This window comes from Arachis stenosperma, chromosome 4 (genome assembly GCF_014773155.1).
Source record: "Arachis stenosperma cultivar V10309 chromosome 4, arast.V10309.gnm1.PFL2, whole genome shotgun sequence".
Lineage (NCBI taxonomy): Eukaryota > Viridiplantae > Streptophyta > Magnoliopsida > Fabales > Fabaceae > Arachis > Arachis stenosperma.
This window is the reverse complement of record NC_080380.1, coordinates 16,799,343-16,810,900: the sequence shown is the minus strand read 5'-3', so window position 1 is coordinate 16,810,900 and position 11,558 is coordinate 16,799,343. Positions and strand designations below refer to the sequence as shown.

At 31.0% G+C, this 11,558-nt stretch overlaps 1 protein-coding gene across 1 annotated transcript; it reads right to left on the bottom strand.

The window, feature by feature from the left end:
- Positions 1-7,389: 7,389 nt before the first annotated feature.
- LOC130976340 (glucan endo-1,3-beta-glucosidase, basic isoform-like) lies at positions 7,390-10,550 on the bottom strand. Its single transcript, XM_057901189.1, has 3 exons — positions 10,447-10,550; positions 8,708-9,223; positions 7,390-8,138 (listed from the first exon to the last, which is right to left on the bottom strand). Exons 1-3 carry the CDS (start codon positions 10,520-10,522, stop codon positions 7,642-7,644), a joined length of 1,089 nt encoding a protein of 362 aa, XP_057757172.1. The 5' UTR covers positions 10,523-10,550; the 3' UTR covers positions 7,390-7,641.
- Positions 10,551-11,558: the final 1,008 nt, after the last annotated feature.

The window sequence follows — 11,558 nt, the reverse complement described above, 5'->3', positions numbered from 1 at the left end:
CAAATAATTTTTTGCTTTTTGTTTTGAACTTTTTTAATTTAATCACTTTCCCCCCTTTGAAGAGACGGTGTTATCATTGGCATGTATAGTCTCCTGCAATCACACCGGGAAAATGAAGTCATGCGAGTACAAATTTTCGTTTCCTAATTCAGCAAAGAGAAAATATATGGTACATGATTTTTTTTTTATGTGAGATTTGAGAAAATTAGGTAAAACGTAATAATGAAAATTGACTTGCGTTTTGGACTATCTTTACAAATTCAGTTAATAACTAACTCAAAAAAGTATTCCATCCTCCAAAAGTGAAGGAGAAGAAATCGTTAAAATGCTCGCGTGACAGAATAACATTATTAAAGTCATATTATATGTAGAATTTATACATTTTTTATTTTTGTGAGTGTGTAGAATTTTTACACTATTGTAAGTTTCTTTTCGGGTTTAAAGTTCGTTTTAAGAAGAGCAAATTATTATTTTTAATCATAAAAATTAAAAATGTTGACATATTTATTTATAAAAGATAAAAATTATCATTTATACCCATAAAAAATGGCTTTTGTAAATAAAATTATTCAAATCCTAAAAAATTAAATAAAATTTTTAAATTATCCTTCTCTCTACCACTACTACTATGTCTTTCCCCTCTCTCTCAATGTTATCAGCAACCCAATCCCAACATCGATCACATCACCGCTCAGTATCACTGCCTCGTCCTCCTCTTCAATCGTCACCCTAATCCCTTCAGCTTTCCAGAAAAGAAAGGCAAAGTTAGTATACCAGAAGTGGTCGGTCCTCCAGGCTGTGCTTGCTACTGCATCCAATTTTGGAGATGCTGACGAAATCCTCCTTGGCAAAAACGGCGTCGTTATAGGCGAGGAGGGCAGGGCCCTGCCACTAGACGGGTGTCGGAGAGAAGTGAGTCGCCACGGTGGAAACGGCAGTCGAGGCCAAGGGAGACAGTAATGCGTCAGCATCGTCGGCAGTCAATTGTGCATTGAATTACAAATGTGACTATAATTATAATTTGCTTTGATCTTCTTTATTTTCAAGTTATTGCTTCTGTGGTTGGCGTGCTGAGACAGAAGACGAGGTTGAAGGGGGAAGCAAAGCCTACGGTTGAGATCGGAGTCGAAAAAGTGGAGGGAGAAGGAAGGGTGGTGATGGTGGTGGTGGTGATGGTAATGGCAACAGTGATGGTGGTAGTTGGGGAGGAGAGTGGTGGTAGAGTTTGGGATTGGAGTAGTTGAAAACATTGAGAGAGGGGAGGAGGAGGGAGAGACGATGGTGGTAGTGGTGGAGAGAATGGTAGTTTAAAAATTTTATTTTATTTTTTAGAGTTTGAATAATTTTGCTTGTAAAAGCCATTTTTTATAGGTACAAATAGTAATTTCTGTCTTCTATAAATAAATATATCAACGTTTTCAACTTTTATAATTAGAAACAGTAGTTTACTCTTTCAAAAAATATCGATTATTTTTTATAAATATTTATAGAAATATAATATGTTGCTATTATTTAAAATTTTAAAATATAATTCTTAGGAATAAATAGAATAATTTCCTCTCATTCAAAAGGTATATATTGATATTTTCATGTCAAAGGGAATAAAATTTAAATATGAAATTACTAGTATATTTCTTAAATATTGGGATTAATTTCAAATTTTAAATATTCTAAAAAATATGTCTGATAAAACAAGTTTATCCTAATTTATTATCGAAACTATTAAAAATAATTCTCAAACATTAATGGCACTAAATAAACAATTTTTTATAATACCTGAATATGATATTGCTAGGGATAATATTTCTGAGAATATAACATATTTTTAGAATAATTTTGTTAAGTACTAATCAACAAGGGATGCAGCAAACTGCAATTAACTACTATTTTATATTAATTTAAAAAAATTCAAATTATCACCAGAAATATTTAAAAATTTAATAAAGAATATCTAGAATTTAAAAAATATCTAAAAGCAAATGATAACAAATATCTAAAATTATTGTGAAAAAAATATCTAAAATTATTTAAAAAGTTTATTTTCAAATTTCTAATAAAAAATATTCAAAACGTAACAAAAAAATATCTAAAAACTAACAAAAATAGATATCCAAAATCATTTTTAAAATTTTAAAACAAATCTAAAAAATAAAAAAATATTTGAACTTTTTTTTTTAATTTTCTCTTTGGAGAGAATATGAATTTAAATTATCATGAGAAATATCTAAAAACCTAATAAAAAATATCTAATATTTAAAAAAATCTAAAATTAAATGATAATAAGTACCCAAAATCATTATAAAAAGATTATCTAAAAAAAGTGAAAGTATGGGGAGACAATAATTTTAGTATACAATGTGTACAATAGAAGTAAAAAAGGAAGATAAAATTAAAATTAAAAATCAGATCATTAATTATTTTATTTCAAATTTTAAAATTTGAAAAATTATGATTAGTATTTAAATTTATTCACACTACGTACGGTTATTTCTAATCTCACCATAACCTCTAATACATGTCTAAAACTCGCCGCCATCTTCTCTGGTCGTCACATCATGCTGCTGCACTCCTCACCGGCCATACCGACGCTGTTGCAGCCTCCCATCGACACCACCTCCACCTCCGCCGGTCAGCCTGATGCGCCTCACCCTCTGCCGCTGTTTTCTCGCCACTCTCCCGACAGCCATCATCGCGGACGGCAAGTCCTACCTTTCCGTCGTGCGTCTGTTGTGCCAGGCTCGTCTTTCTCACCTGTGTCGTTGCAATCTCCGACCAACCGTGCCATCGACGTCGCCACAGACTCTAGCCGACATTGCCATGGGTTCTCACATATGCCGCCAAAAGCTCAACGACGCCGCTGTTTGAATTAATCGTGTGAGTATGGTAGATATAACGCACGCGTGCTTGAAGGCAATATCAAATCAAACACTCAGTTGCTTACTTTTGATTCTCACTCATGTCAACTCCTCTGTTCAAGTTTTTTTTTTATTTTTGTTTCTCCAGTTTTATGCTTACATCAACTCAAAAGATTCATGTGTCAAATTATACATTTTCCCTTTTCTTTAATAAAAATTAAATTATTGGATGATCATAGTTAGTTCTTCTGTTTATTCATCTCATTCTTTTTCTATTTTAATGGTCAATTTAGGATGGTCATTTGGGGTCAAGCAACAGTTTAAGTTTGGTGTTCTGATGAGCGGATATTTTATATATTTTTTAGTAGTGTTTTCTTAGTGTTTTTGGTTTTGTTTTGTTAAGTTTTATCTAATTTTAGTAGGTTTTAGTGCAAAAATTACTTTTTTATGCTACTTTGAGTTTTTGTGTTTTTCTATGTTTTTAGGTGATTTTTGGGTGATTCTGGCAAGTTTTGGAAAAGTCTGATTCAGAGGATGAGAAAGGACTGTAGATGCTATCAGATTCTGACCTCCGTGTATTTAAATATGCATCTCTGGAGATACAGAGGTCCAAATGGCATGCTCTTAACGGCATTGGAAAGCTAACTTTCAGGGCTTTCCAGTAATATATAATAGTTCATACTTGTCTTTGGAAATGAAGGCTTAAAACGGGCGTTGAACGCCCAAATCACTCCCTTTTTGGCGTTTAACGCCCCAAAGGGAGCAAGCTTGTCGTTTGGACGCCCAAAAGGGAGCAAGGTTGGCATCCAACGCCCCAAGAGGAGTCCCAACACGTGAATTCACCCCAAACTCAGCTCAAACACTCACTAAGTAGGCCCAAGAAGTGGATTTTCGCACTAGGAGTCTAGTCTATCTTATTTCTGTAATATTTAGTTATTAGATTAGTATATATAGACAAGAGTTCACCTTTGTTAGGGACTCTTGCCTCGCTACACGTTTCATATTTTATCTTCTGTAAGCTAGGAGCAACTAAACCTCCTAAATTAAGGTTAGGAGCTCTGCTGATTCTCATGGATTAAGAATATTACTATTTCTATTTCAATCTATGTTTGATTCCATTCTAAAATGTATCTTCGTTCTTCAAACTAATGAAACCGGGTGGAACGAGAGTATGACTCGTTTTCTACATGGGTTATTGCGAGTCCCTAGTAGGATAGCATTGAATCATAAGCTTGATTATACATCTCTTAGACGACTAATTCACGACTTCGTTGGGGACATGAGAACATCTGCTCAGCCGAGGTACGAGGCGATTAGGGCCTTTGCGGTATAGACTAGAATCATAAAGCTTCATTCTTCGATCTGAAAGATCCGACCTTGTCTGTGATGTTTTAAGTAGGATCACCAGTGATTAAATTACTAGAGCTTCACCCTCGTTCAGATTGGATGACCATTAGCACTGGCGTGTGATCTGAAGCAGAGGAGACTAATGACCATTATAGCCCCAGCGTTAATCACTTACAGTTTGCTATGAAATGATTCATCCATTGTTGAAGTAGACAGTAAGAAAAGTTTATTCAGAAAGAAGAAACATCTCCGAAGCCTCAACCGAATTCTTATCATTGTTTTCACACTAATTCAGTAATTCTTTCCTTATTTTGTTTTTATGCGTTTTTCACATCCACTATCTTTTCTACCTGCCCGACTAAGATTTGTAAGATAGCCATTGCTTGCTCAATCCGACAATCCTCATGGGATTTGACACTCACTCACCAGAGGTATTACTTGGACGACGCGGTACACTTGTCAGTTCGGCTGTGCGGAATTTGTGGAGTCCCAACATCTAAAACATATATTAAGAAACATTCAAAATCTAACAAAAAAAAATCCAAAATCAATTTTACAATTTCAAAACAAATAAAAAAAAACTAGGAAAAAAATTTGAAAACTAACAAAATGTACGTTTAAAACTATTTAAAAAAATTTCAAAATTTTAAAATTTTTTTCAGAATATCAAGAAAAGAAAAGTTCGAAACTTAAAAAAAAAAAACTCTAAATTAAAACTAGTCATCCACAACCAAAAAGAACGACGCGACCAAAAGGAGGAAGGAAGTTGTGGTGCGGCGTGAGGAGGTAGTCGTGCGGCCTTGCATAGTTGCATGCATGCGGCGGAGGGAGGTTGCTCCGTGTGTGTGGCTGTGGTGCGAAGGCACGTTGCAGTGGGGTGAACCCAACGATCTTCTTCATCCAACCGCAATGAGGACTTCGACGTGGCAAGGCCGGCAGCAGGGAGAGACGTGTTGCAAGATTAGGCGTTCCATCGCGATGATCACGAGCCATGGAAGGGACGGCGGCGTGGCGCGACGTGTTGCATGGAGCGACGGACTTTTTTGGTCCAACAGCTAGTTCGTTGTTCGGTTTTTCTCTACTTTTTTAAATTCTAAATGGGCTAGTAAAAAAGTAATAATGTAGCCTATTATTTTTGGCATAATGTAACCTATTTTTTTCTGGGTTTCTAAAATCTACATTCAAACGGGCTCAGCCCATATTTCTTTGGGAAATGTTTAGGGAATAAAAATTATGTTTAGCTTCGGAATAGCAATATGATTATTCTAATGGGCCACTGGCCCCTTTGTAAAACCAAAAATATAATGTTATTATTCTAAATTTCTAATGCAAGTTAAATTTAGCCATTTATAATAACCGAAAAAATTTAGCCATTTATAACTAACTTTAGTTGATCTAGTAGTTAGTTTATTAATCTATTTAATTAATATCGAAAGTTTAAATCCTGCTATGTACATATAGCAACTTATTAGTCAGTAATATACCTTTAAATAGAATTTTGATCCGCGACAAATTAATTTACCATGGCTAAACTAAAAAAAAAAAATAGTCAATCATGATAAATTAGAAGTCCAAATGATTGAACACTGAAAAAAATGTATAATTCATTTTATTTCTTTCATTTATGACCGTACAAATTTATTTTATATATATTTATTTTAATTTTGTTAGCTAATCAAATATAAGTACAGCCAATTAATTTAAAAAAAGCCCATTAGGAAATAAAAAAAACTAAATTAGACATTTTTTAATTTTCTCTATCTTTAGATGGAATATGAATTTAAATTATATCCAAAATCAACTAAAAAAATTTAAAATCTAAAAAAATATCTACAGCCAAATAAAAATAAACATATAAAATAATTGTAAAATGAATATCTAAAATCTAACAAAAAAATCTAAAATGTAATAAAAAGAAACATTCAAACCCTAACAAAAAAAGTAATATTCAAAATCATTTTAAAAAATCCAAAACCTAACAATGACACATCCAAAAATATTGGAAAAAGAACATCCAAAAAACTAAGAAAAAAAAAATATCCAAAACTATTTAAAAAATTCTAAAACCTAAAAAAAATCATCCAAAATATAATTAAAAGAAACATCTAAAATATATAAAAAATCCAAAATTTAAGAAAAAAAAACATTCAAAACTAGTTAAAAAGAATAATCCAAAGCCTAGAACAAGAAGCGCGGTTGATAGACAGCGCGGTGGTAACAGTGCATGACGGAATGGTGCGCGGGTGATGGGCGGCACGACAAACGTTGTGTGCAATGTACTTGTATGTGGCGCTACAGTGGTAGCGGTAGTGCAGTGCGCAACGGCCGACATGGCGCTACATGCGGATTTCGTGATGAAGAAGAAGACGAATGTGCGTAGTATAAATAATAGGGCACATTTTTTAAAATTTAAATTGTTTTTGCAATTTAAAAAATTGGCTCAAATTGGCCATAATTATCTATACTTTTTCTATTTAAATATGTTCTCAAATTAATATATCTAGAATAATAATGCTACACTATTTACAAATATTATCATTTTTTAATCAGCAACAATTTATACTTATATTTTTTAAAATTTATACACATAAATTAATAAAATTTATTTATTAAAAACAATTTAATATTTATATTGATCAAAAATAATAAAAAATACTGAAAATTGTGCAACATAGTTTCTCGTATATCTAAATACATTTGCATGCACTAATTTAACCCATGCCAAACTTTTTCATAGTAACTAGGGCTGAAAGTGAGTCGAGCTGAGTCGAGCTAGACTAAACTCAAGCTCGTCTCACAAAAAGTGAGCTTGGCTCTCGTTAACAATCGAGCCTATTTCTTAAGTTCAAGTTCGGCTCACCAAAAGCTCACGAGCTGGCTCGAGCTCACGAGCTGGCTCAAATAATAGAAACATAAATACATAATCTATATTCTATATCAATAAATTATAACTTATATATTTTTAAAAATATTTAAAAAGATCAATTTATATATTGTTATCTATCAATAAATTATAAATCTTTTATTTATGTCCTACATTAAAATTATATGTAAAAAATAAATATAAAATTTTAAATAATTAAGATCAGTAATATATATAATTATATAATACTATTTCATATGTATATATATAATATTAAAAATATAGATTAAATACATATAGGATATGTGTATTAATAATTATATATATATATATATATAATCGAGTCAACTCATGAGCTAATGACCTGAGCTTATCAAAGCTCAAGCTCGACTCATTTAATTTATGAGCTCAATTCCAAGCTCAAGCTTGGCTCATTAGCTCACGAGCTTAGCTTATCGAGCTATTAACGAGTCGAATTCGAGCTAGCTCATAAGCTGGCTTGACTCACTTTCAGCCCTAATAGTAACTATAAAAAAGGAAGCGAAAACAAAAACCACACCAACATGGATGCCAACCTCAAATGTCACTCTTCAATGGAATTGTTGCATTAAAGAATTCCAATTCCCTTTTTGCACCAAATCCGAATGAATACTTCTTCTGTTTGTTAGGAAAGAAAAGTCCAAAATGTTTTTCTAGCTCTGGATTCTTCTGGTTCTCATCAAACATAGCAAACAAATAAGTTTCCGTAGGTTTCCAAGACCTTCTTGGAGTACCCCTATTAACATGACGAATCAAATTATCCAAATAAATCTGGGCACTATCATAAGTTGCACCAAAATCTCCACTTGAGGGCCACCCGCTCTCAGATACAACAACCTCAACAAAACCAATTCCAGTGTTATCAATGGCAGCATGCACTGCATCTAGCATAGCATCAAAAAGATTCTGGTACCCATATTGACCATCTTGTACCACAACATTTGGTGATGTGAAAATAGCATAGGGTAGTGATATGTCACGTGGGTTATCTTTATAGCTAAAGTAAGGATAAACGTTGGTTAGTAATGGTGCACCTACAAACAAAAATGTGTGAAAAAAAATAGAAATAAGTTCAAAGTAATTCAAAGTTTTTTTTATTTTCATTATTAATTATCACAGAAATAATTAAATAATATTAGATAGATGTAATAAAAGTATAATTAGATATTATATATATAAAATTATGGATATTAAGTTAAATAAAATAAGGGTAAAATATATATTTTTTTTAAAATTTGTTAAAATTTTTTAAAATATTTTAAAATTTTATTTTATTTTAATATTACCCTAAAGTTTTTTATTTACATCAAATATATTTTTTAATAGTTAAATTTTTAAAAAATTTATAATTAATTAAGCAATAATATTGGATAACTAGGAGTCAATAATAAAATTTTGTGTTTGACTTGCTCATGTTAAAAATTGTTTTTTGAAAAATTAATTATTAGGAATACATTTGATATAAATCGACAATTTTTGACATAAAACTAAAACAAATTAAAAACTTAAGAATATTTTTAAAATTTTTAATAAATTTTAAAAATAAAAAATATATTTTACCCATAAAATAATTTTGAGTAATTGTCTCGTTAACATTACCGACCTGCATATACCAAATACCTTATAATTGGGTCTAGGTATGACCTGACATCACCCCTAAATGAGGCTTGTGAAGGAGGAAAAGAGTTTCCTAAGAGGGACATGTCAATGGCAGTTGAAACCTTAATTTGATCATGGAGGCCTTGAGCTCTAATAGCTTGGTATACATTCTGAATTGCTGGGAGAACATACTGAGCCATCCATGAAGTGGAGTCTCCAACAGGTCTCACTTCATTACCAACTGCAATGTACTTGATTTTGACACTAGGCCAAAAGCTTAGCACATTTCTTTGCACCCATTGGCGTGCGCTGTCAGAGTTTGTGGCAAGCCCTTGAAGGTCAGAGTTTGGAACTCCAAGAATGAGTTCAATGCCGGAGTTTCTAAGTGCTTGTAGAGCAGCTTGATTGGAATCATAGAGTCTCATTCGTTTGATGTTATTTGATCTGTAAACATCTATCACTTCGTTTGCTGCTGGTAGATTGTTGCCCACCATCCCATAGCACACACCAATTTGTGCATCTATAAGCCAAATAGACCTTGTTAGTTTTAAACGAAAAATACTACCTTATCAGCAAATATTATTATTTTTTATTAATATTTAGTTTAAAATAATTTATATTTATAAAAATTTTACATACAAAAAATATATAATTTATATCTATATTTATCAAAATTTACATACACGAATCAATATAGTTTATACTTATAATTTTTTAAATTTATATACATAACTTAATAAAATTTATTTATTAAAAATAATTTAATATTTATATCAGACAAATAATAACCAAAATATTAAAAATTACTAACTCTAAAAATTTCACATATTAAATTAAAACTATGACTAAAATATGTTTATCACTTTTTTTTATGTTGAAATATTCTAAAAGTTTTAAAATTATTTAGTTTGAATAATTTTTTCTAATAGTTTAACTATATTTTTAAACACTGACATTATGTAACATGACGTGTTCCTGTGTTAGTGACACTGGCACATCAAATTTGTAAATTAAATACCTTATCTCTTGACCGAAACATTCAAGCAATACATATTTGTAAATTTCCAATTGAAAAAAAAAATTAAAAACAAATAAAATTTATTATTTTTGATTAATATTTTTAGTCATTAATCTAATTTTTTTTGATTTAATAATTCAATAACATATTTTTAATTATTTTTTTAAACATTATTAATTAACTATTTGACAAAAAACAATAAATTTTACGGATCATTTACTATTCTTTTTTTCAATAACTTATTCTATTTTTAACCGAGACCAAATTTTAATCACTCGCGCTTATGAAATTTCAATGAAAAAACAAATGTGTATGCTTAGATATTCCGCAAGATTACACAAGCAGTTCACAAGATGATAATTAACTTCAACTAAATTAAAAGACTTAAAAAAACAAAAAGATCTAATCTTACTATGATATATAACTATAAGTCATCTAACTAAGCTAGAGCAAATTAGAGAAAATCAAAATTTTAATTAGTTAAGTAAATTAAATTCATAAAATTTAAGAGCATAATAAAATTTAAATTATAAAATTATGATCTAGTAAAAACTTTTCAAAAATTAATTAATTTATTTAAAATCATAATATCAAAAAATTTTAAAAATTAAATTAAGAAAATTTTAACTACTATAAACAAGCCATTAATTCTTTTCAATACGACTACGCTTGTTGGTTACAAATAAAACCAATCAATGATTCTATAACATTAACGAAAGACGAACCTGCCATGCGAAGGTCAATTGTGAGTAGAAGCAGTAGAAAAACAGTAGTAGCGCATGAGAACGAAGACATTGTCATTATTATGCAAATTCAACAACTAAAACAATGATACATGGATTATAATTATTTGCTGTATTTTTTGCCTCTGAATTGATCTCTTATATATACACAAATGTATACACAACCACGCAGCTCATCACGCAACAATCAACATGCATAAAACTATTACAATATATTTCAATTTTAAGATAAACCGTGATTAAATTAAATTAAATATATAATATAAAAATATAATACATGCTGCAGTAGTCTAATCGTTTACCAATCGAATAAATAATAATTTATGGCTATAGATTTATTTATTTATTTATTCCACGTACTCTTATCTCTTAGCTCATCACCTACCAAGATCTCATCAATCTCCTTCATCATACTTAACTTAAAAGATGAGAGAGAGTGTGTTATTTTATCTTACCTTTGGTGATATTTATTACATTAAAATTAGTTATTAATATAAAATATATATTAAAATATAAAATATATTATAAAAATAAATTAAAAATATCTATATTTATATATAAATATATAATAATTAATTTTAGTGTATAAATAACGTTTTTGTTTTATTATGCATATATATAGTTGTTCCGGGGCTTACCTAGAACCGGACGGTGGTTGGACTTGTCTGAGGCCCAAGCGTTGGAGGAGAGTGGTCTCCGACTTGGTTTACGTCTGGGAGCCGCCTCCGAGTTATGTGTTCCAAGAGATGGGGGTGGTACCTGCAAAGACACTCCGATGCCTAAGTCAGCATGGGGTTAAGCAGGTTTAGAATGTATTGGAACTTAGAGATACCTGAGGGGTGTCAGGGTATTTATAGTGGTGATCCAATAACCACCGTTGGAGTAGTGCCACCTTTTTAGGTGGATAACCGTCCCTTTATCTAGGGATTGTTGGGATATGGCTTCTAGAAGTGGTTAGAGAGATTTTAGGGGCAGTTACTTATTTGAATAAGCGTTATCTGCCGGCTATCTCTTGAACCCGACTTCTTTGGAAAGAAGTCTGTGTTGAGTCCGACCTCTTTTGAGGAGGTCGGTGAATAACAAAGGCCAATCTT

Coding starts and splice junctions, on each gene's coding strand:
- LOC130976340 (XM_057901189.1), bottom strand. CDS start 10,522: ATGACAATGTCTTCGTTCTCATGCGCTACTACTGTTTTTCTACTGCTT. Junction 9,224..10,446: donor AATTGACCTTCGCATGGCAG/GTTCGTCTTTCG, acceptor TTTGGCTTATAG/ATGCACAAATTGGTGTGTGC. Junction 8,139..8,707: donor AAGGTATTTGGTATATGCAG/GTCGGTAATGTT, acceptor TTTTGTTTGTAG/GTGCACCATTACTAACCAAC.